General features: G+C 43.3%; 1 protein-coding gene across 10 annotated transcripts in view; it reads right to left on the bottom strand.

The window, feature by feature from the left end:
- The window catches only part of MAMDC2 (MAM domain containing 2), a 445,245-nt gene that overhangs the window by 61,212 nt on the left and 358,887 nt on the right, over positions 1-25,146 (bottom strand). For all 10 annotated transcript variants that reach the window (XM_060102277.1, XM_060102275.1, XM_060102278.1 and 7 more), the window contains 3 exons: positions 22,784-22,921; positions 8,394-8,650; positions 4,496-4,589 (listed from right to left, as the gene is read on the bottom strand). In XM_060102277.1, the coding sequence (XP_059958260.1) occupies positions 4,496-4,589; positions 8,394-8,650; positions 22,784-22,921 (489 nt within the window). The remainder of the gene's footprint in view (positions 1-4,495; positions 4,590-8,393; positions 8,651-22,783; positions 22,922-25,146) is intronic.

Here is a 25,146-nt window from a genome sequence, read left to right as displayed (position 1 = left end):
TCTGAGGATGCAATTATATTCTTTTGCTAAACACTTAGTCTGAGCAATGGATTTTTCTGGGGTCCTAAGAAGGTCTGATAAAAAGAAAACCTCAAAAGCATAACTCAAAGCCTAAATCTTTTTCACCCAGAATGTTTCTTCTAGCATGAGATAGTATCTAATTACTGAAGATGAGGCCAGAGGGCCTATGTGTGACCTAAAATGAGCTCCCCAAAGATCTGGGGTGAATGAAGAGCCTTTGCTTCAGGCTTGTTTCAGAAGCATGAGTCAAGTGGCAATCATAATTGTATTTGGAGAGTGTTAATGACATATTTGAAGCATAGGGAGGAATCAGAGGCAACTGGAAGTCCCTGAGCATCAGCTGATCATCCCCACCCCATCCAAAAAAAGAAAGTCTCTCTGAGCATCATAATGTACCATTTAGTTAATTACTTGATTTCTGACATTTGAACTTTTTAGAATCAGGAGGCTCTGAAGATAAGCTAATCAGGTAGAGGGTGTTGCAGTTTGAGAAGAATGGTTAGGCGTATTTCTCATCTTTTCCTCTGCTTCATAGAGTTCATGGAGATGAACTCAGTATCAGTCCTCAAGACCTAAGAGGCTTATCAGCCCCTGTAGTGCTAGAGAGACTTTGGGTGTGGTGCTCTTTAGGCTGCTAAACTTGCACAGTAGTTCTTATTTTAGCACAAGCCAGTCCAAAAGCAAGCTGGGACAGTTCAAGGCTGGCGAGGGAAGAGAGTGAGTGGAAACTAGCACCAGACTGAGGAATCATGATGGAGCAGACTGGGCCACTGATCAGGCTGTGGAGATCTTTAAGGGCCTCTGAGCTAAGGAAGACTGTGACACCTCCAACTGTAACCTACACAACAACTGGAGCCAGGTTTCCAATTAGACAAGAGGTCTGGGCAGTGTGTTGTTGATGAATGGTTAATATTGGGACTTAGGCCCAGGTAGACATCCTTTCAGATGTATATCCATGAGTGTCAGGATCCTCCCAGACCCTGGCCTGGGTGTGGGGCGAACCCAAGCCCAGAGAGGAAGTTAGGTCTGCATATGGCACAGCCTGGAGCACTCAGTCTGGGAGTTGGGCATTGAGGCAGGATTCCTAGAAGTGAATGGAATCAGCTGTTACGCATTCAAGGACTTACAGACTAAGAGGAGAGCTTATTCCTATGATCTAGATTCTAGGCCAAATGTGGCGGTAGATGGGGAGTTTGTGGGTGGAAAAGGCTTGGAAAGGGAAGTGTGGTAACTCAAGTTGAGGGGATGGGGTGAGGTCTCACTGTCCTCTGGAAGCATCCTGGGGGAATATTTGTGGGGTGGTGGCGTGGTGACAAGCCACTGGTGCTTAATACCTGCTACTCTGAGATAGGTCTCAGGTCTGGGAAATTGGATTAACTCTAAGAGCAACCAGATGGCGGGAACAAGATGCTTCATATGTTGAAATAATTCCTGTCTCAGCTTACTAGGGAGATGAGGGAAGAAACCACCAGATCCAGCTGGGAAAAGCAGAGACAACAAGTCTGAAGCTAACCAAGATAAAGAAAAAAATGTTGGCACCTGTTTCAAAACAGAAGGCCATAAACTATTTGTGAAATGCAAGAGGAAGTATGAAAACCAGAGGGTTCAGCTTCTAAGACTCAGAATCTGGCCCACAGCTGCTTAATGAAGGGCATAAAGCAGGCTCCAGCTTACATATTCATCAAAGCAGTGCCCTTTGCTGGTTCTCTTTGGTTTCAATCTGACCCCCTGTTCTCTAGGGGAATGGATGGAAATATTTTGAAAATTAAGTAAATAATATTAGGTCTCATGACTAAGCATTTTCTGTGTGCCATACTCAGCTAAGGCTGTCACAGACATTATTAACTCGTCATTCACCCCGACAACTCTATGAAACAGATTCTTCCATCCCTGTCCCATAAAGGTGAAAACAGAGTCTCAGAGAGGTTAATAAACAAAGGTTACACAGCTTGTAAATGGCAGAGTAGGGATGCGAGTCCAAAAGGCTGGCTCTCAAGCATAACACTTTGATCATGTAATTAAACCATTTTAAAGCAAAGTTGGTATGTTGGGAAGTTCTGAAGACCAATACAGGACCTTGGTTAACTTTATATAAGAATGTGAATCCCCGGTGGTCCTTATGGAGGGAGGGCCTGGGCTGGATTTTACAGACTGAAGGGTCCCCAACTCTCTTAATAAGCGGTCCTTATTTTGCTGGAATCTTTCTTTTCTTTTCACCAGTCAGTGGGAAAGAGCTCACATATAGTCTATATATTTTTAAAGGGGAGAACGTTTCTAAATTTTTTTTTTTTTAATTTTTTGGCTGTGTTGGGTCTTCGTTTCTATGTAAGGGCTTTCTCTAGTTGTGGCAAGTGGGGGCCACTCTTCATCACTGTGCACGGGCCTCTCACTATCGAGGCCTCTCCTGTTGTGGAGCACAGACTCCAGACGTGCAGGCTCAGTAGTTATGGCTCAGGGGCCTAGTTGCTCTGTGGCATGTGGGATCCTCCCAGACCAGGGCTCGAACCCGTGTCCCCTGCATTGGCAGGCAGATTCTCAACCACTGCGCCACCAGGGAAGCCCGGGAGAACGTTTCTAAACATTCCTTTCTAAGGTGGCCCAGTAGATTCTATCACCTTCCAGCTGCCGCTTCACCCCACCGGCTACCCAGTAGAGATGTGGAATAAATACCTCTTCTCCCATATTATAACTTGGAAATATAAAAAAAAAGTTCAGTGTAAGTGCCCAGTGACTGAGAAGACGAACTTTCTGAAAGTAATCACAAAGATGTGGTAAAACTACTATTAACATCACTGAAATATTAACTGATGGAATTAGGGAGTAATCAGATGTAGAGAAGTAAAACAACTTTGCTTTCTGTGTTCTGTCAAATTTAGAGACTCTTTTAATTTTTGATTATAGCTGGATTAAAGCATTTTAATGAAAAAATATAAGTATGTAAATCCAGTCTGGTTCTATCTGTTTCACTCATTTTTTTTAATTAGAATTAGTCAAAAATAACATTTGGTTTTAGCTAATTAGCAAGTTTCTCTGTAATTTGAGGGTAACAGTTTAGCTTGAGTAGAAAACATTCTTCCTGAGTTCCCTTGCTTATAGAATATATATTTGAAACCATATTAAATTAGAGACTAACTCTACCTTAAGTGAAAGTTGAACTACCAAGGCCAAGTTCAAAAATTTACTTCCTGTGGTTTCCTTTACTCACAGAACAACCTGTTAGATCTGTGGGAAAGAACTACAAGACAGAGCTGCCACGTAAACTATGAAAAAACCTAACAAACTTTTTATCTTAGGTATTGGCATATCCCAATGATCTGTACTGTTCTAGGGTGTGGTGGCTTAGGAGTGAATATGATTTGAACCTAATACATTTTTAGAGGGTCCTAAAGTAAATCGCTTGAGGAAACTGGATCCCAAAGATTACAGGTGGGGAATTTTGAAGTGTGTCCATATTTCATTGGAGATCAAAGAAGCCTAACTAAAAGAATTGTGGGCTGACTCACATGATAACTTCTTTTTGAAAGGGCTATTTTATCTTGAAGATTATGAATTTGGAGGAACTAAGGTGACTGGCAGTGGAAAGAATCAGAACGTGTGAAATTCCTTAAAAATGTATTGACTTAAATAACTTTGTGTTACACATAATAAAAAAAAACCCTTTACAAAAAAAAAAAAATTACTTCCCACACTCCAAAACCCAGAATGAGGGCTCCTTAATAAGACGTATGACCACAGTGTCTCCCTGGGGCCTCTTAAGGAAACAAATTCACTAAAAGTTAAGGTTGACTGCATGTATCTGGGTTATCATTAATATAGTGTCACCCTTCTTATTCTAAAACATTTGTTTTCTAATTCACTTTGAATCAATTTGTTTACCTATTTTCCCAGAAAGTAAAAATTTCCTCTTTTTCCCAAACACCAAGTTTATGGAAACAAAATTGGCCATGATAAAATAATGTGAGGGCTCACTTAGAGAGATTAAACTGAGTATATATTCTGAGGCCAAAAGCCATCATAGAAATGTATACCAAATACTAACATCTTTAAACAGGAGGACATTTAAAAATTAGATTCATAAAATTAGTTTTTTATAACTTTTTATAATTCTATTCAGTAGATTTTGAGAGTTTTTTCCACCTACTCAGCCACCTGTCTATGGACCCAAGATACCCTTTAAAGAGAAAGATGGAGTGGGAGTGAGTTAGCATTATTTAATTTTAATTTCTTAGTAGGTAGAGAAGATAGAAGCTTCTTAACCCATCACAATTGACCTCTGGTATCAGAAAAATTAGATTCACTCTGTGAGAGAAAAAAAGAGTAATATGCCAGAAAAATGACTATTCGGTTAAATAATTTTTAAGGATAAGAGGAAGAGATAGGGAAATTAGAAAGAATTAAAGCAAGTCTTGACCACAGGCATCTGTTGAGAAAGGAAAATTCCAGATGTGAGGAAGAAGAAAAAGAGAATGCTTACCTGTTTGATTATGGCAGGGAACAGGAGAGAAAGAAATGTCATCCAGGGCAACATACCCTCCTCTGGGACCATTGAAGGCAACTTCAAAAATAACCTGCAGAGGAGAATGACATATTGCTACATGTTTATATTTTCTTTTAGGCTTAAGTTCTTGTAACTATGATTTAAAATGGTGTGTCAATCTAGCCAGGTGTATAGGCATTTGGGCAGCTCCCCCCTTAACCCACAGTTTTCTTTTGGGGAGAGTGAATACTAAGCCCTAAGTTGCATTTTATTGGTAGACTTCCCCCCCGCCCCATCCTGCCCCTTGAGTGTCAAAGTACCTATATCACTTTCTGATAGAACTACAGAATTGACAATTTGCATTATGAACTTCAATTAAAGAAACAACAGCCTGCTTGCAGAAGGCAGGCTAATTTTGCCGCTGCCCTTCACAGAGACCTAGGCCCCTCCAAGGTCCTTTCCCTTTTTCATACATAAAAATCCATGTCCATCTGGACAAAGATGCAGAGATGATTTCCTGATGCCTAAGTCAGAATCAGGCCCAGAAATCCTAGGTACGGATATTAGGATTTCAGCATAACCTGGCATGCTCAAATGGTTAAAGAGAACACGGGGTTGTTAATGAGCTCAGCCCCCTTTAGTTATACTCTCTTCTCTGCCACCAACAGTAACTTTGAGGTCAGTGGATGACTTTCTGCTTGTGACCATGGGGATCAGGTGTGGTGAGTCCAGCGCTCACCTGTGTTGGGAAAACTACCCAAGTGTGCAGTCCACTCTGCTGAATTGATAACATGAGAAGATACAGTGTTGAGCAGGGGTGGAAACTCAAGTGCCTACCCGGGCCAGGCAGGTAATATAAATGTGTGACATGGGTTTGGTCTGATGCAGCAGGAAAGGGTGTGAAATGGGGAGCAAGTCTCATCTAAAGGGGGCAGCTGGTACCCAGCTTCGTCAATTGCTGATGTGTGGGAATTTAGGACTAACATGCCTGGATTTACCAAACTGTCAAGAGGACCTGGATCTCTAGATTTTTATTTGAAATCTTTGGATTTTTCAATGTTAGCAATTAATTCAAAAACTAAAACAAACATGCAAAACAAAAACAAAGAAACAGGGGCTTCCCTGGTGGCGCAGTGGTTGGGAGTCCGCCTGCCGATGCAGGGGACACGGGTTCGTGCCCCGATCCCGGAAGATCCCACATGCCGCGGAGCGGCTGGGCCCGCGAGCCATGGCCGCGGAGCCTGTGTGTCCGGAGCCTGTGCTCCGCAACGGGAGAGGCCACAGCAGTGAGAGGCCCGCGTACAGCAAAAAAAAAACCAAAAAAAACAAAAAAAAAACCAAAGAAACAAACATATACCACTACAGCAGCTAGGCAAATCATTATAGGCTAGATTTGACCCACAGGCGTCTAGTCTTCAACCTCTTCTAAAGAGAATGGTGTCTTGGCAGCAGATAGACCAGAGTTCAAATCCCATTTCTGTCACTTACCAACTAGGTGACCTTGGGTACATAGCTAACCCTCTTGGGACCTTGCTTTTCTTAGTTATAAAATAGGTATTATAACACCTACCTTGTAGGACTGTAGATGCCACTAAATGAGATGCTGTATAAACAGATCCTAGCATGGAGTCAGGTGCATAATGAGCTCTGAACTAAATCCATGCCTTTTCCTCCTGGGTGACACCCCCTCCTGAACTCACATTCATGTTTGAGGCTAGTTAGCCACTAACTAACTCCAGCTTGTCCCTTCTCCACTCTAGGTCTCAATTTCTTAATTTTAAAAAAAAGAGTTTGGACAAGACGGTCCCTTTCGGCTTAACAACAATGGTCCTTAGATACCTGGTCTCTGCAAAATCTAAGAGGGGCCCTGGAAGCTTGTCTCTGGCAATACAGGAAGGGCTGAGAACCAAGGAAACAGATGTGGACGAATGAGGAGGGGCTAATTAAGTTTACAGACTCAACACAGGTCTGTGACATTTCGTTTTCAAGGTGCCAGCTGATAAAGCCAACGACAGAATGTGATCTTACGGAACAGTAAGGGGGAATAAGAATATTTCCGATCATAATTTGCAAATCACAGCCTCTGTGCCATTATGTTCTCTCTTGTTCAGAATGAGGGTCTCAAATGTTTGTTTTCCTTTTAAAAATTCATTTGAGAATATGGGGACCTTAAATTCGCTGATTTCCACAGGATAAGTTTCTTTCCCCCCGCAATTACCAAGAGCAAATAATCCCGGTGTAATAAGTCCCGACTGCTAGGGCAAAATCACACACGTGTGACCCAAAAGGATAGGTATTGAAGTTTAGTAGTGAACTTAAGCAGTAAACAGACATTGTAACTTTTCAAGCATTGATTAAAAAGAAAATTCAGCAAGGTCTCACTCGTCTAAACGTTGCCCCACGAGTTTACGGTTGGATGAAAGGAATTTGCGAAGACGACGCCTTCACTGTGCGTGTGACTCATTTGACTTTAATAGAAGGAAAATTTTCTGAAGCAGTATGTGTATTTCTTTTCCTCCTTGTAACCCAAACTCACAGAAAATTTTCCACTGGGCTGCAAGAGCCAATCAAGCCCTGGTTAGACTTTGGGATAGGAAATAGCACACATACTGCAACAGGCCCCTCTCCGGGGCTGTCTGGGGCAAGGAGGAGGATGGGAAGGGGAAAGGGGAGTGGCAGGCACTGGACAGGACACATCAGAAACTGAGACTCAAGCCCAACACTCACTGAAGCTCCACATCAGGTGACCAGATGGCACCACTGAAAAGCATCCAGAGGATAATCTGCTTCTTTTGTACTCTAAACGGAATTAGGGAAGATATTGCAAAAAGCGCAAAGCAAAAGCAGGAGACGTTAAAACCTGTGGGAACTAAGACTGTCCTTAGAGCTCCAGATCTGCAACCACAATGTTGCACCCACTGATTCTAGAGGTCCTTGGGGTCCCCGGACAGAGCTGGCCCTCTTGCTTCAAATTTAGGTCAGATTTAATGCAGGAACTTTTCTCAGTGCCCTGGCACGCACCAGCAGTGTGACCCAGAACAAAACGTCAGACTTCTTGCACTCTCCGTCTCCTCCTCTTTAATCTGTAATATGGGGATAATTTTATCTACTTTGTTGGATGGTCATCAGTACTGGGCCATCCAACAGACACATACATAGATATGTATTAATATATGTGCTTTGAAAACAGGTCTGCAGGTCTGCACGGATAAACACCAAAATGTTAGTAGCTCTTATCTTTGCAGGGCTGGCATAGGGTGATTTCGTTTGATTTGCCTCTCTGAATTTTCTAATTCTTCTGCACTGGACATTTACCACTCATGTAGCTATAAAGAGTTTTAAACCATAAAAAGTTAAAAAACTTTATAGGCCCCCAAAGCTTGTTTCAAATTAGGGCCACAATCGTAAGTTTATTTCTGACTTTTATGACATTATTTATACTGTAAAGGAGAAAAGAAGAAAATAAGTCATTTTGTTTAAAAAATTTAGGAGAGTATTCCCTCAAGTAAGGGAAACCTTCAGTTGCTGTCAGGAATGGAAGTTTCACGTAGAAGGCGTTTCACTGATCTCCTCTTCTGAACTCATGTGACCACAGTGCAAGGTTCAGAGGGAGAGTGTGCCCAAGAAATTTAGTTGGTTGACTGGCTTTCCCATCGTTGTCCTTATTAAAGAATACTCTTTCTAGAAAATGAAGTGATAAAGGAGGAAGGCAGAGGGAATAAAGAGGAAGGGAGAAAAGTGGAGAAGGCCAAGGAAGGGAAAAGGAAGATTAAGACTGAGACACAGCGGAAAAGAAAGAATGAGTGTGAGACTGTAGTATCTCTCGAATTCCACACCTGGGTGTGGGTGGCATCCCTGTAGAGCGGCCAGGCCAGGGCACACCTGGCATACCTACCTCCATGGGGTACGGGGCACTGAACTCCACCTCAGCGAGGTTCCAGTCAGTATTCCCTGGATTGCCCATTTGCCAGATCTCCTCATACAGGCCAGCCGCATCCCTCGTATACACGGAGAAGATGTTGTCATTCCCCTGCTGGAGTTGGTAATAAAAAAACAAGCAGCCAGACATGGGGGCCATGGTCACTGGGGAGATGAGCTGTGCCACCTCCTGGTAATGCTTGACGTAAACCGAGTCCACATACATGTAGTGGCCTGAAATCACACAGAGAAAACAGCCTAAGACAGGTGGGCGGATTCTCAGTCACAACTACACGATCTGGGATTTACTTCAAAATAAATCCAGGGGCTTCCCTGGTGGCGCACTGGTTGAGAGTCCGCCTGCCGATGCAGGGGACACGGGTTCGTGCCCTGGTCCGGGAAGATCCCACATGGCGCGGAGCAGCTGGGCCCGTGAGCCATGGCCGTTGAGCCTGCGCGTCCGGAGTCTGTGCTCCGCAACAGGAGAGGCCACAGCAGTGAGAGGCCCGCGTACCGCAAAAAAACCAAAAAAACCAAAATAAATCCAGTGGGAGTGGAGGAGAGGAAGCGAATGAGTTATTGAGGAAAGAAGTTTGGCCACGGGTTGATGAATGTTGTAGCTTGGAGATAAATAGTGGAGTTCGCTGTGCTCTGCTTAATACAAGATAAGCACCATTCTTTTTCTTCCCCTTAATTTTGATTGAAGTAAAACATACATATAGAAACGTCGATGTGTCATCTGTAAAGTGTTTGAATTTTTACAAGCTGAACACAGCTGTGAAAAAAAAAAAAGCAGGACATTACCCCAGAAGTCCCCCTCCAACAAGCCTTCTTTGAGTTGTACGGTTTCTAAGAGCATACCAAACATACCATCTGTTCTTAAAATCGCAGTGACCCTCCTGTACATCTTTCCCATGTACACAAAATGTTGCTGTGTGTTCTTTGAGTGAAACTGGTATGAATTCAAACTAGATGACAATTTGTACCTCTTTAATAGAACATTTAGGTCAGTCAACACTGTTGACAGGGTTAGGATTTGGGAAGTTGAACTTGGGACCCCACTCATGGCAAGGCTTTGGTGGGCTCCGGACCCAAAGGCTGACTGCATTAGAGGCATTTTGGTGAAACAGAGAAACTGGGAGGCAGAATGGGGAGAGCTTGGATTGGACATTAAAAGAACTGACTTCGAATCCTGCTCTATATCTTCCCATCCCTGGGACTGTAAGTCACCGAATATCTCTGGGCTTCAATTTCCTGATCTCTAGAATAAGAATCAAATATTTCTCTCATACGGTTGATCTGAGTATTAAATGAGATTATGTATGTGAAGTGGTTAGCATGTGCCTGGTACACTGTAATTGCCTAACATGATTATAATGAAGTAAAGTAATGCCATTAATGTTTTTAGTACCATGCCTTCCCCAGTATGGTACTATTATTACCAGCAATTTTGTCTAAATTTATTTGAGCTGCAGTGACAGAGGAGTAATAGCAATGTAGCTTTGATAGAATGGCCTATTTACAAGCTCAGAACAATTACAGCTTAATGTCTTTGCTTTTATTACATGGTGACAGGTTTATAATCATTCCTTTCATCCTCAGCAAAATAGCAGTAAGGATATTAGGAAGAATATATGCATTCACACACTGGAGACTTACTTTGCATCTAGCACACTGCCTAGTATGTGGCAGGCCCTCTACAAAGGGTGATTCAAAACACATACATGGTCTCAGAAAGATCCTCACTGCAGCATGGCAGAGGGGAAAGGTGGATAAGTTAAAACTCATTTTCTCCTGGTAGCAAATTGTTCAACCCTTCTGAAAAATCTCCCTTGCTTAAATAGAATTGTCTGATCATTTTGCCAAGCCATGCAACTGTGAATAGAAATCACAAACTCAGATGATCAGAGCAGCCAGCCAGATCAAGTATATGATTGAAGTGGAGTGGGTCAGGGAGAAAATAGAGTGATGGATTAGCTGCCAACATTGGAAATCACATTTTACCAGCAACAAGCAGCAGAAATTAGGCTTCTCTGAAAATATTGGAAAATCTGGTAGTGCTGGGTCCATATTCTCGGGCTGCAACAACCAGCTGGTGGTAAGGGGCGCCAGCCCCGTGCATGGACCTGTGTTCTTCCCTGAGAGCCCATCCCTCTACTTCCAGATGATGCCCTGACATCCAGCCAGGTGCTGCAAGCTTTTCCCATTGAAACTCAAAATCCAGATTTTTCTGGCAAATCCATTCATTTAACAATGATACCTCTATTAGTTTGCTAGGGTCACCATAACAGAGCACCACAAACTGAGTGGCTGAAACTAAAGAGACTTGTTGTTCCACACTTCAGGAGGCTAGAAGTCCAAGGTCAATGTATGAGAAAAATTAGTTCCCTCTGATGTCTATGAGGGAGACCCTATTCTATGCCTCTCTCTCTCCTAGTTTCTTTGGCATTGGCACTCTTTGACATTGACGGATTGATCTCTGCCTTCATGTTCACATGGTATTCTCCTTTCTATGCATGTATCTTTCTGTGTCCAAATTTCCCCTTTTTATAAAGACACCAGTCATATTGGACTTGGGGCCCACCCTACTTTAGTATGACCTCATCTTAACCAATTACATCTGTAATGACCACATTTCCAAATAGGTCACATTCTGAATTTCTGTGGGTTAGGACTTCAACATATGAATTTTGAGGAAATATAATTCAACCCATAACACCTCCCACAATAATTTTTAAAATTTTGTGTGTGCCAAATAAACATATCTGCAAGACTGGAAACAGCTGATGGGCTCCCAATTGGCCACCCCTGGGGAGGGATTTTAAAGGAAGAATCAGAATGTCAGAATGAGCAGAATCCAAGAACCTCTGATAAGGAAGCAGGGCCATGAGCCCCCCTCGTAAGCTCGGGTGTCCTCTAAAGCACTGCTGGTGGCCAGGGAGCTCTGACTAATGCAGAATGGGTGTGACCAGCTAGCCCTGTAACACGCCTTTGCTCACTGAGAATGCATGAGAGTGTCAAAGGCAGAGAGGAGGTTTTTATGCCCTTTGTAATTTGTCTAACCGGTGAAACAATCTCTTTCCAAGATATCCAGCCAGGGAGAAAGGGTAGAGGAGCTGTCATACTTTGTTTCCTTGATACCTCATTGCGGGGCCATGCTGGCGGGCTCCTGACATACTCTTCATTCAGTGTCCAGCTGCTTCACCTTTGGATCCACGACAGCAATGTGTGCCAAGGCCATGCCACATCGGGCTGTCCTCAGCTGATGACCAAGCAGAGCAGGGGTACCAGGGCAAGGCCATTCTGCCTGACAGGGGCTCTTCAGCAACTCCCTATTGGCCTGGCCCCCCTCTTTCACAGGTGTTAGCCTTCCATCCTGTGCTGAAGGCTCTCCCCACCCAGGCCGCGTTAGGACTTTTGTTGGGGCCCTAGGCACTTTTGCTGCTCTGGACCCCTTTCTCCACAAAATATATTAAAATTATATTTTATAACTGCATTCATATAAAGATGAATATGATCTAGGCCGGACCTATTATAATATTTGTTATTATGACATTCATTTTTTCCCCTCTGATTTTAAAATAAATCAAATTAAAACATGCTCATGGATTCCTAAAAATGTCAGGTCTCCTAGGCACTGGGACTTCTATGCCTAATGGACACATGTTCCTGGGCCCCAGCTGCTCCAGCTCTCTCCCCACTTATGCTTCCCAGCCATTTTCCCCAATAAGTCTCTTTCCACCTAATCCCAGCTTAGTGTCTGCTTCTCGGAGGACCCAAACTGCCACAGCCATGAAGCAGGAAATCAGTCTACCCAGGGTGAGGGGCACCTCCAAAGGCTCCACGAGATTCTCAGTAAATCTAGGAGACCTCACAAATCCACTAGAAATTATTCATTCTACTTCCGGAGTGCATGATAACTGTTTAGGAGCAATGTCTCACACTCCAACCCATTATGAATGTATCTTCCTCACAGTTCACATATATCTGACAGTGTTCTTTAAAGGCTACTTACTTACCTCCTGGGTGGACAATATTTTAACCCCTGAATTTGCAGTTCAGTGCCTTGTGCCCATGCACAAGCCACTAGGCCAAGTGAGCCACAATCTCATTCCTGATGCAAAAAAACAGCAAACACAATGTGACCTGCTCAAAGTGAGTCAGAGAGCCTGCTGGGAATCAGACCAGGACTGCTGACACCAAGTCTCATACGGAACCACTAGACCAGACCACATTCTGTTGCCCCTCCCTTTCCTGTCCATCATTCATTTGTTGCCAAGTTGGGTATTATTTACTGACGGAGTAAGACTGTTTTCCACTGGGAAATAAAAGGTAGCTCATCAGAAGTTTATCATCTCAGTTGAAAGGGTGGGGATGATTCAGAAATCACCAGGTGTCTGCCCCAGGGGGCTGGGCCAGAGAAATGACCACCAGCCCAGGCTGAGTGTGTGTCATTGGGTACAATCTGCTCTGAGGAAGAGGAGCCAGTGGCTGGGGGGAGTGTGCAGGCACTGTTGTGTGTACCCTTCCAAGGGGAATGAAGAAGGTAGCCTGGAGTCCTTAGGAAATTATGTCTAGTGTCTGATATTACGAGAATTTTCCTGCCCAGCTCAATGAGGCCAACCCTCCTATCTGGTCCAGGGTTCTAGAGCCGGCAGAATCTCTAGAAGAAGCAACTTTTATCAGATACTTTAAGTCCGAGTAGAAGAAACTAGGTATAGATAGATCTTAGGTGGAAAGGATCCTATAATCAACCAAATCACTGGGGATCCTGTTGAAAGATCAAAACTCTCGGTGATGCCAGCCAAAGCTCAGGCCCCTCTGACATAATGCCTGCAATAACGGCACATGTACACTTGCTTCTGAAGAGGACTTTCTTCCTTTCTTGCAGCAGTCCTCTGTACTAGCTCAACTTTTGTTGTGGAGCCAGTGGCCCACTGGTAGTCAGCCATTTTCCCTTGAATTAGGAAAAGAACTTTGAGGGCAGCTCCTGAACTTTTATTTTCAGTCTGGCTAACCAGCATTCCACAGAGATTGCCATTGGCTTGGCTGCGATGCCAATGGCGTCCTCTGACTCATCTATGATCTGGTCCCGTTGGCCACATTTGTGCTCCAGTTGCGACGTCTGCATCTGTGTCGTGGTTGTCTGGACAAGCTGTCTCCCAGGTAAGGGAGAAAATTTGAAGGAACGTATGCCAGCTGGTCTGCCGCCATCGTGAGGAGACAGCACCCAAAGACAGCAAGTTATCATGCCCGCTCTCCAGCCTATGGATCTGACAGTCATCTGCTGAACCTTTAGTCCTAAGGGTTTAGGTAAGTTTTACTATAATAGAGTCTGACTCTATAGTAGAGTCAGATTGAAGTGGAACTTCTCCTAGTCTCTGCTAAGACCTCAGTGCCAAGAATGATGGGGGACAAGTCCCTCTACTTTCTACAGAGTGGTGCTAGACCATCCCTGTTGGATGTGCTACCTTGTGGCAGACCTGGAATCTAAGCCAGCTCTACCAGATTAGCCCATCTCTTCACCACCCCTGCCAGCCTGTATATATGAGAAGGCCAAGAAGGGATCAGAGAGACTGGAGACAGAGTTTCTTTGAAGAGAGTTGTCACACAGCTGACCTGCCATGTGTTTCCTTTTGATCCCCCAAGGGAACGGGAGGAGACTGCTTCCCCTTTCTTACCTTGATCCAAGGGAGCGGGCTTCGGGGAACCACTTGTAGAGGGGATGGGGGAGGGAAACTACCATCTAATTTCATCCCCACCCATGCTTGCAAGTTCCTGGGTTCTGTGACTGCCTTGGGCCTTGAGAGGAGGGTGGCAGAGTTAATGGGAGAATTTGATCAGTGGTAACTGGAGTTTGTGGGGTACAGAGGCTGAGGCCTGACTCTTGATTGCATGCAGCTAGAGGCTGTAGAGGCCTGTGAGGGCAGAATGGAGAGAAAGGATTTTTGTTGCCAGTGAGCTGTACTTCCAGAGGTTGATGGGGCAAAGATTTGAGTTTTCCCTAAGCCTAAGTGGGCAACTCAGAAGGTAGCTGGGCTAGAGCGCCTTCAACAACTCTTGTCAAAGGGACTGCATGCAGGGTGTTAACCCTAACAAAAAGGGGCTGGTGATGTCAAAAAAAAAAAAAAAGAAAGAAGGGGGCTGGTGTGGTGTACCTAGTGACAGACACTAAGGGGGATTCACAGATGGCCAGTCAGAGAGTGCATCATTTTTGTCATTGGCTGTGAGAGAAATGGCCAGCATCTGGCCACCTGAAGTGTGAAGGGCATCGACTCCAGATTAAACAGCACTGGTCATATACAACCTTTTGTCGCCTTCCCTTCCATTTCTTTTCCACCTGCATCCTACCTTTACCAACCCTGGAGGAACTAGAAGCAGCAATGTGAGTGGGGAAAGAGGAAGAAAAGAGCAAAGGGAAGAAGTATGAAGAAATAAAGTCCAATCCCTTCTCTGATGCTGCTCTGTGGTCTGGTCTGGGGGAAAATTTGAACTGGATGAGAAGTTGGAGTTTTGACTTGACTGAACTTAATCCTTAAAAATGAAGCTATTTGGGACTTCCCTGGTGGCACAGTGGTTGAGAGTCCGCCTGCCAATGCAGGGGACACGGGTTCGTGCCCCGGTCTGGGAAGGTCCCATATGCTGCAGAGTGGCTGGGCCTGTGAGCCATGGCCGCTGAGCCTGCACGTCTGGAGCCTGTGCTCCGCAACGGGAGAGGCCACAGCAGTGAGAGGCCCGCGTACCGCAAAAAAAAAAAAAAAAAAAAAAAAAAGAAGCTATTTGTTAATACTTGAAAGTGCCTGAAAGCTATGGTAAAGTCATCCAAGGACAGAGAAAGGAGATCCAGCAGAGCTTGCACAAAGGCAATGGTAAGAAATTTAATAAAGCTGCTCTCCTACTGGGTGCTTATGCAATGAACCAAATGGATCAATGCAGAGAGAGAATGAACAGGTGCTGTTAAGATGATGCTTGAACTCAATCCAAACTGAAATGGGAAAAGAATGTCATGAGTTATGGAAAGATGATCCATCCATCTCATGGTCTTTGATGGAATAAAACAGTTCTGACCTTATTTTACATTTTGAAACTTTGTTCAGCTCCTTCTATGGTGGCACCATATGCAGACCTGATTTTTAAAATCTCAGCAAAGAAACAGATTTCCCTCATTATCTTTCCAGCAATTATCTTCTTTTTGCTAAGGCAGGTAGGAGACAGTAATGATCTGAGCTGTCAGTAGGTTACCCCCTGAAGGATTTTGTTTCACTTCATAAAATATTAACAAAGCAAAAAAAAATCCATATGTGATGAATCCAAACTGAGTAAGAAAAAGCAACATAATATCCCATCTCCTTCAGTACTCCACCACAATCTTACTGCGGTAGTCATTTCCACCATAAGACAGGAATTTGGAGACATAGTGCTCATTTGAAAAATCTGACTCACTGTTTGGGGCTGTTAAAAACACACAGCCAAATGAAGGAAAACTTATATCCACATAATATTTTTCAGATATTACATTCACTGTTCCCTTTTCTGTAACACATAAGCCAGAGCCTCCGGGGAAGACTTCCTTTGGCAGCTCTGCAGCTCTGAAGTTTCTGAGCAGGCACACAGCTTCCCTCACCCCTGCTGTTTGTTTCTCCAGTTTTCACCTGAAAGCAAAAGCATAAGCTGCTTCCAGGAAACGAATGAACAGGAGATGAGTTTATATAGAGCCAAATCTGCTGCTGCAGGCAGACACCTGAACCATTTAATCTTTCCTTTGCCACCCAAATTGATGGAGCTCAGGGAAAATCAATATACCTGGTAGAAGGCAAATGTAATAAGAAGGCAACCTCTCTCTTGTTTAGAGCATTGGAGGTTGTTTTTTTCCCCCAAGAGTGATCTCGGTCAAACCTTTGAGTCATATGAGCACAGAGCTTTTAAAGTCAAACATTTTAGAATTTTTAGAACCCATCTTTTTTAGCCTCGTCCTATGCAGGGGGGAAGTCTTACATAGTGTGTGTGTGTGTGTGTGTGTGTGTGTGTGTGTGTGTGTGTGTGTGCGTGTGTGTGTGTGCGTGTGTGTGTGTGCGCGCGCGCGCGTGCGCGCACGCGTGTGTGTGTGTTGGGTGGGAATGAGAAGGCTCTTTGGCTACTGACTGGGCAAAACCTCACTCCAAAAGCTGAAGAGAAGTCGAAGTGCAATAGCAGAGAAGAGCTGGAAGAAGTGAGTGGAAGGTAAGTATTCAAGATTCCTGCTGATCATAAGCAGAAACATAACCTAGGATCTAGGGCCTACTCTGCCATCATCTTCCATACTGGCATTCTCAAATACTCCCCAGACATCAAAGAAGCCATCCACTCTCATGCCTGTACACCTCTGCATATGCTAAACTTATCTTCTTATCCATCAGGCCAAATTCCAGTTCTGACATGACTTCCTGTAGAAAGCCTCCTCTGAACCCCAAAACCAAGGTGGTCTTTCACTTCTCTATGATCCCATATCATTTATTTCATACCTCTATTGATCATATATCACTATGCATGTTTACATAGCATTTCAGTATTTGAATATTTTGAGAAATGCCATAATATACATTAACACAGAACTATATTAAAGGCACTGAGAAGTCCTGAAATAAATCTGTTTAGCTTTCTTTAGCTCTGGGTTTCCACAGTTTATTTGATCACATATATAGCCCTTCTTCTCTCATATAAAGACTTTTATACTCAAGTACTGGTATTCTAGGGAATAGCACTTTGGAAGAATTGGTTCCTGTGATCCCTTTGAGGTCAGTGACATTTTTTGTATCATCAGGATATGTAAGAATACCTGACCTATAAAGAGTGCTTATGTGTTTATTGAATTAATGAATGAGTGATCAATGAAGAAGCCTCATTCTGATGTTCAGGCTCTGACTAGGCTGACTATAATCAGATGCTTTGCTGGAAGGGAGATAAAAGTCTTCCTAGATTCCTTCCCTTCAGGCTCAGGGTCAATGACTTCTTTAGGCCTTAGTATTGATGTCAGGGGACTAAACAATGCTAGAGGGCAAAGCTGCCTGCCTTTGGCAGGTGTTTTAGAATAGCCAAGGAAGAAGAGAAAAGATAGAAAAGATGAAGAGGAGGAGATGGGATGGAGAGAGGGAGGGGAGAGGAGAGAGGCGAGTGCCTACAGCAGGGGTGATACACCTACTACCAAGTCTTTGTGCTCCTCAGGGATGGCCGTGTCATCATGCCTATCTCTTGATACAGATATTAGAAAATCTCCTGGTCGAGATATTAGAAAGTCCAGGTCCTCTTTTTCCCATTCCTTAGTCCCTATAGTCCCCCTTTTTCTTTTTTTCTAATGCCAAATGCAATGTATTTATATGTACTCAGGAGGGACCCAAAGCACTCTTGTTTTTTTTTTTAAATAGATCTCTATTGGAGTATAATTGCTTCACTATACTGTGTTAGTTTCTGTTGCACAGCAAAGCAAATCAGCCACATGCATACATATGTCCACTTATCTCCTCCCTCTTGAGCCTCCCTCCCATTCTCCCTATCCCACCCCCTAGGTCATCACAAAGCACCGAGCCCATCTCCCTGTGCTATGCTGCTGCTTCCCACCAGCCAACTATTTTCCATTTGGTAGTGTATATATGTCAATGCTACTCTTACTTTGCCCCAGCTTTGCCCTCCCACCCCATGTCCTCAAGTCCATTTTCTATGTCTACCTCTTTATTCCTGTCCTGCAACTAGGTTCATCAGTACCATTTTTTTTTAAAGATTCCATATACATGTGTTAGCATACGGTACTTGTTTTTCTTTCTGACTTACTTCACTCTGTATGATAGACTCACTACAGATAACTCAATTTCATTTCTTTTTATGGCTGAGTAATATTCCATTATATATATGTGCCACATCTTCTTTATCCATTCATCTGTCGATGGACATTTAGGTTGGTTCCATGTCCTGGCTATTGTAAATAGAGCTGCAATGAACATTGTGGTACATGTCTCTTTTTGAATTATGGTTTTCTCAGGGTATACGCTCAGTAGTGGGATTGCTGGGTCGTATGGTAGTTCTATTTTTAGTTTTTTAAGGAACTTCCATACTGTTTTCCATACTGGTTGTATCAATTTACATTCCCACCTTCAGTGCAGGAGGGTTCCCTTTTCACCACACCCCTTTCCAGCATTTATAGTTTCTAGATTTTTTGATAATGACCATTCTGACCGGTGTGAGGTGATACCTCATTGTCGTTTTGATTTGCATTTCTCTAATAATTAGTGATGTTGAGTATCTTTCATATGCCTCTTGTCCATCTGTATGTCTTCCTTGGTGAAATGTCTATTTAGGTCTTCCGCCCATTTTTTAACTGGATTGTTTTGTTTTTTTGATATTGAGTTCCATGAGCTGTTTGTATATTTTGGAGATTAATCCTTTGTCTGTTGTTTCATTTGCAAATATTTTCTCCCATTCTGAGAGTTATCTTTTTGTCTTGTTTATGGTTTCCTTTGCTGTGCAAAAGCTTTGAAGTTTAATTAAGTCCCATTTGTTTATTTTTGTTTTTATTTCCATTACTCTAGGAGGTGGGTCAAAAAAGATCTTGCTGTGGTTTATGTCAAAGAGTGTTTTTCCTATGTTTTCCTCCTATAAGAGTTTTATAGTGTCTGCTCTTACATTTAAGTCTTTAATCCACTTGGAGTTTATTTTTGTGTATGGTGTCAGGTGGTGTTCTAATTTCATTCTTTTACATGTAGCTGTCCAGTTTTCCCAGCACCACTTATTGAAGAGGCTGCCTTTTCTCCATTGTATGTTCTCGCCTCCTTTGTCATAAATTAGGTGCCCATAGTGCGTGGGTTTATCTCTGGGCATCCTATCTTGTACCACTGAGCTATATTTCTGTTTTCGGGCCAGTACCATACTGTCTTGATTACTGTAGCTTTGTGGTATAGTTTGAAGTCAGGGAGCCTGATTCCTCGAACTCCGTTTTTCTTTTTCAAGATTGCTTTGGCTATTTGGGGTCTTTTGTGTTTCCATATGAATTGTAAAATATTTTGTTCTAATTCCATGAAGAATGTCATTGGCAGTTTGATAGGGATTGCATTGAATCTGTAGATTGCTTTTTGAAAGCACTTTTGAAATAGATTTCAATGGGTGGTGAATTTGGAGATTTTGATGTATAGTATTAGGTAAAGAGAGAATAGTAAAATATTAGAACTCAAAGCCATTTTAGGGATCATGGAATTCAAATTCCTCATTTGCAAACAGGTCAATGGAGACCCTGAGAAGTTAAGGGATCGCCCCAAGCCCTGCAGGGCATTTCGTCCTATCGAAAATGTCCATAAGACATTTAGTCCATGCCAAAAGGTCATTGATATTTGATCCTGTCCAAAACATCCATAAGATAGCTGGACCATAAGACATTTGGTAGATGCCAAAGGTCCTTGATATTTGGTCCTGTCCAAAACCATTTGGCATGGACCAAATATGTTTATGGATGTTTTGGAGAGGAACAAATTTCAAGGACCTTATGGCATGGGCCAAATGTCTTACTGGACGTTCTAGACAGGACCAAATGTCTGCTGAGCACCCAAAGTAATACAGTGCTCTGATAACTAACTGGGTCTGGAGCACAAGCCTTCTGACTTCTAGCCTAGTCCTCCTTCTCTATCTCTTGTTGATGCAAATATGGTCAGAATGTTCTGTGCTCAGAAATGAGAGTGAGGAAGAACTAGTGGTGATGTATTCTTCAAAGAATAGATGATACTCAGGTAACATAGTCAAGTGGATGATTTGACACTAGTCCACAGGTCTGCTGTCTCTCCCAAGATATACGTGTTCTCCAAGCCACCTGGTCCTTGCCATCATTGAGAATGAAAAATTATGCACTGAACAAGTAATTATTAGGTCATGACATTGGTTAACCAGGGATCTGACTTTGTCATCTGGCATTTCTTTTTGAAACCCCAAGATATTGTTAGTTGTTTTATTCATTTAAACAAAGGTTTCAAGAGGTAGTAACATTTTATTGTTTTGAGTTAACCCAACTGTCATTTAAAATACTCATTCAGATTCATGGATTAATCTGTCATAACAGCTTATCATTCACTCTACACGTAACGCTCATTAGACGTGTGGTTCCTACAATGGCCACAAGTAGAGATGGGCTGTGTGTCTTTAGGACCAAATTATGGATATACATATGGAAACCCAAATCTTTTGTCATCTCCAAGAGTGCTAAACCTTACTTTTAAAAGAAAGAAGTGAATACTTCTTTGGTCTTTTTCTAATTTCAATTCCTTATGTAAGTGACCATAGATGTATCTAAAGAAATCGTTTCTGGGGCATTTTTTGTTCTCTTGTTTTAACTTTCAGTCCTATATCTACTGAGATAATCACCATCTGGTTAATCAAAGTAACACACTGCTGTGATTGCAACTCTCTCTTCTCAAAGACCTCCAATGGCCTCCCATCATCAATGGAATAAAGTTAAAATCTCTTTCCTGGCATTCAAAGCCTTTTAGAACTGCCCCCACACTGTTTTCTCACTCATCTCTCTCTCTCAGCTGCTACCCCTTGCCAGAAGCATCATGGCTCCTGCCTCTCTTGTCTCTGCCTGTTCAACTCATGCCCATCCTTCAAATACACTTGACTTCTCACATCATGTCTTCTAGAACATCCAAACAGTAAGTGATCCCTCTTGTCACTGAATACCAAGCACCTTTCTTTTTTTTTTTGGAAGCAGTCGACACATACTACTTTGTCTTACATAATTTGTGGTAGAAATCTTTTCCTCTTTCTCAAATGTATGTTCCTTGAAACCGGGCAGCGGCCATAGAGGACCTGTCATTTTAATCTTCATTTTTCCAATCATACCTAATACAGTGTCGAATGAGTGAAAATGCTAGATCCAAAGTTGGCTTTGTCTTAAGTAGGTAAGCCACAGGAGATGCCAACCTTTCTTATATATGGTTACTTATAAATATGTTGTTCTAAGAAGCCTGGGCATGTTAAAAAAGAAAAGGAACTTACAAAAAAGGTTGCAGAGTAGAAGTTGGCTAACTGGGTCTAACCTGAAGATGTGTTTGGTTGGCCTTGTGGTGTTTTTTAAGAAAATATTCACCAAGTTAAAAATTGGGGAAATTTCACATAAAACCCATGCCTTGCTGATTATCTTGCAAAATCGAAAGACCTGGTTCCCTGGGCTTGCATTCTCACATGGCGGCAACTAATTGAAGTTGAGTACTCTTTGTACGTGGTCCATGCTCTCTGGTTTGCCACCATCCTCACCCAGCCCATATGTCACTCTCTTTATACCATCTGCCTGGCCCCTTTGGGAAACTGAATCTGAGACTCTGGATATAAAGGAGACAGAACAGGAGCAAAGAGAACAATAAGGACAGAATGAAGGCTGTCCAAAGCCAAGATAAGCCATAGGATGTACACTTAAAAAAAGTTGGAGACATGGTTAAAAATATTCACATGAAGAGAAACTACAGTGAATGAGGAATGAAGTAAAGAACCATAAAAAGTTGCCATGTCTTCAGGCAGCTGAAGGGGACACACTTTCATCATCAGCAATTTATTGTGACTGAGCAGATCACCTCAGTATCTGCATGGCAAAGGACTGAAAGGGAAAATGTTACCATTTGCAGCAGAACCAACATTCCTATTTTGTCCTTGATGGAAAGCCAGTCACCAGAGTCTTTTCGCTGGTCAACAAGAACTTGCAGTTGATGACTGTAATGTTTTGCAACTGTAGGGGGACCTAGGCTTTTATGAAGCCTACCAAGGTCCAGGTGAGAGCTGCCATAACTCACAAGGAGGCGAGCCCTTGCCCTGTCTCTGTGGGGACTTTCTCCTCCAGCCTACTGCTCACTGATAACCTCTCCTCTCTATTTTCCCTGCAAAGAACCAGCCCACTTGGCCACTAGGGGGCCCTATTGCTCACCGCAATCAGGACTGACCGTCAGTGCTATTGGCTCCCCTCCCTGCCACCAGGGAAGTTCTTTATAAACTTATTCCCATCACTCCATTTATTTTTAGTGAAAAGTAATTTAGGATTATTCCAGCCTTGTCTTTAGAAATAAGAAATGTTGAACAGCAAATAGAAGAAAGTGAAGCATAATATGGAAATGTGAAAATAGCAAGACCAGGTCACAGGGGAAGAAAAGCCGTTATCTGGGTGGCCTTCTCGTTAGTTACAGAGCTCGTGTCTGCAGTTTGCCTCTCTCTTACGGCTTACTCTTCTCTTCCACCAGGTCTCTCGGTCCCTACTCACCCTCCTCTCTCTGTCTCCTTCTCTGTCGACAAGACACAGTCAGGTCAACGTAGAGAGAGATGGTAGAAAGAGTTATCCTGGAACAAGGACTCCATTTGTCCCCAGCTCACCCAGTTCACTCCTGAAGGTGTGATCCTGCGGGAGAATGGAGTGGGAGTTCCGCATATTTCCTCCTCCAACAAACCAGTTCACGTTGGGGTTCCAGAGGTTCACAAAGCCACAGAGATGATTTTCTTCAAAGTCACATTCTGGCAAGAGAGAAATAAAAACAGACTTCATGTAGACGTAGTTATGCCTGGGTACACCCAGGCTCACTGCAGTTTGCTATTAGATACTCAGATATGTTTCTCACTCCCTTTGACCACTGGGATCTTCGTACCAGGACCCCTGGACAATGTCGGTCAAGAAGAGAGATCCTGTAATGAACAGAGATTATAATTCATCATTGCTTCTTTGGATTGTGGCTCTTCTGCCTACTTGCCATGTGGCTTGCTGTGTGACCTCTCCTAGCCTCTATTTGCTCATAGGAGAAATAGGGGGACACTCCCCCTGCACAGGGCTGTGGTAAGTGTGGACAGCTGCCAGCACAGCGCCAGACACATGGTTAGTGCTTGGTCAATCAGCCAACTCTGTGTCAAAGTACTATTTAGAGCTACGCTTTTAGCTCCAGAAAGTTTATCCACCACCTTTCTGGTAGCCCATTCCCCCATCCCCTTCTCTCTTGATAGTGGACAAGGTACTAAGCTAAGGGCTAAGGGGCATGTTTCCTAGATGCTAAAATCATCTGCTTTGTTTATAAACAAGAACCTGGTCAGCATAGTCGGAACAGGAATATCTTAGGCACTGGGTCCTTCTGCAACTCCTGAGTGGAGAAAAAAGAGAAGACAGAGACTCTCTTTCCCCTTTTCAGTAGCACTGACATGTTTGCATGGATAAATTGTTCCCAGTCAACAGACTCCTTTAGGGGGAACAAGAAACTCACAAGCCAGTTCTTTCATTGACCCCCATAATTATCAATTAAAAATATGAAGTGTGATTGTGCTTGTCATCTTTTACTGGCCCCTCCAGTCCCACCCACCTTTCTTCCACGCGGCTCCATTCTCCAGAGGTTGACGTGTACGGCCTTGTATGGACTTCCCTGCCTTCTGGCTTCTCATTGGATTCAACCAATGGAAGGTAGGAGGAGAGCAAGGCTGGGGGTGTTTATTCCTCCAGCTCCCTCTCTGCCAGGTTGCCATGGGTTGGCTGTGTCTCTCTATTGAGGGACCGTACAGCTACTGTCTCCAGGTTCTGGTAACCCCTTCTCCCTTGCCCCTTCAGACATAAAGATATTGATGGCTCATGAGTCATCATTCTGAGTAGTCCTGGATTACTGCACTAGCTTTGACTGGTTTCCTTCACCCACCCACACCTTTGTAGTACCTTTAGTGAGTTTTCTTCAAATTACTCAGGTTGAATGTACTCTGTTTCCACTTTCTTGCCAGGGTCCTGACTGATACAGTTGTCAGTGTGCTTTTGCATTAACAAGCATTGAACATTTTTAAGATTTTCATTTTCAACTTTTCCACTACAGCATCCGCTAACCCATGCCCAAGAGTCGGTGCCAAAGGCTGCCGCAGAGTAAAAGAAAAAGCAAAATATTCCTCAATGTGCCAGGCAGTATTCTGAGCACTTTATACAAATTAAATTATCTAATCCTCAAAACAACCCTACAAGGTATGTACTATTATTAACCTCATTTTACAGATGAGGAAACAAAGGGAGCAAAAAGAGTGCACAGAAAGAAAGGTTAAGGTGAGAGAGAGTATGATCATACAGTTCAATAAGAAAAAATATCAGCGCTCCTTTTGTGTTTTAAACAAACTAGAAGCCATCAGGTGATTTGGAGAAAGGCAATTAACATTTTTGAGTGCCAAGCACTGTGACAATCACCTTCACGTCCCTGATCTTATTAGTCCCCGCAACAATCCTACAAGGGAAATATTTTCTCCCCATTTTGCCGGTAATGAAACAGAGGCTGAGGGGAGCAGTGCATTGACTAAGCCAGCAGGTGGCGCTCCACTAGGTATGTCCGACTCAAGCCTGTGGGGTGTTAAGATCCCCGCAGCCGCCACTAAGGAGCTCCAAGGAAGATACAATCTTAACTCAGAAAATGGTCACAATCTTCAGAAAATGGTCGCAATCCAGGTCGGTTTTCTTTCAGAACTGCCCTTGACTCTCTTGCCTCTTTCCTTTCCACAGCCATTCAGCATCCAAGTACGGTCAGTGCTGAAAAATCTCTCAAAACTACCACCTTTATCCCATTCCACGGCCAACCCCAATTTTAGACCCTCGTATGTCCCCTCTGTAAGGTCACAATCACTTCCTAAGGGTTTTCCTATCTCTGACCTATTTTCCTTCTTTCCAACTCATTTTCCATGTGGCAGCCAGTCATCATCTGAAAACGCAGCTGCAGGCCCCTCCCCTGATGACT

Source organism: Mesoplodon densirostris, chromosome 6, assembly GCF_025265405.1.
Source record: "Mesoplodon densirostris isolate mMesDen1 chromosome 6, mMesDen1 primary haplotype, whole genome shotgun sequence".
Classification (NCBI taxonomy): domain Eukaryota; kingdom Metazoa; phylum Chordata; class Mammalia; order Artiodactyla; family Ziphiidae; genus Mesoplodon; species Mesoplodon densirostris.
Note: the sequence above shows the minus strand (reverse complement) of the source record. Positions and strands in the feature narration are given on the sequence as shown.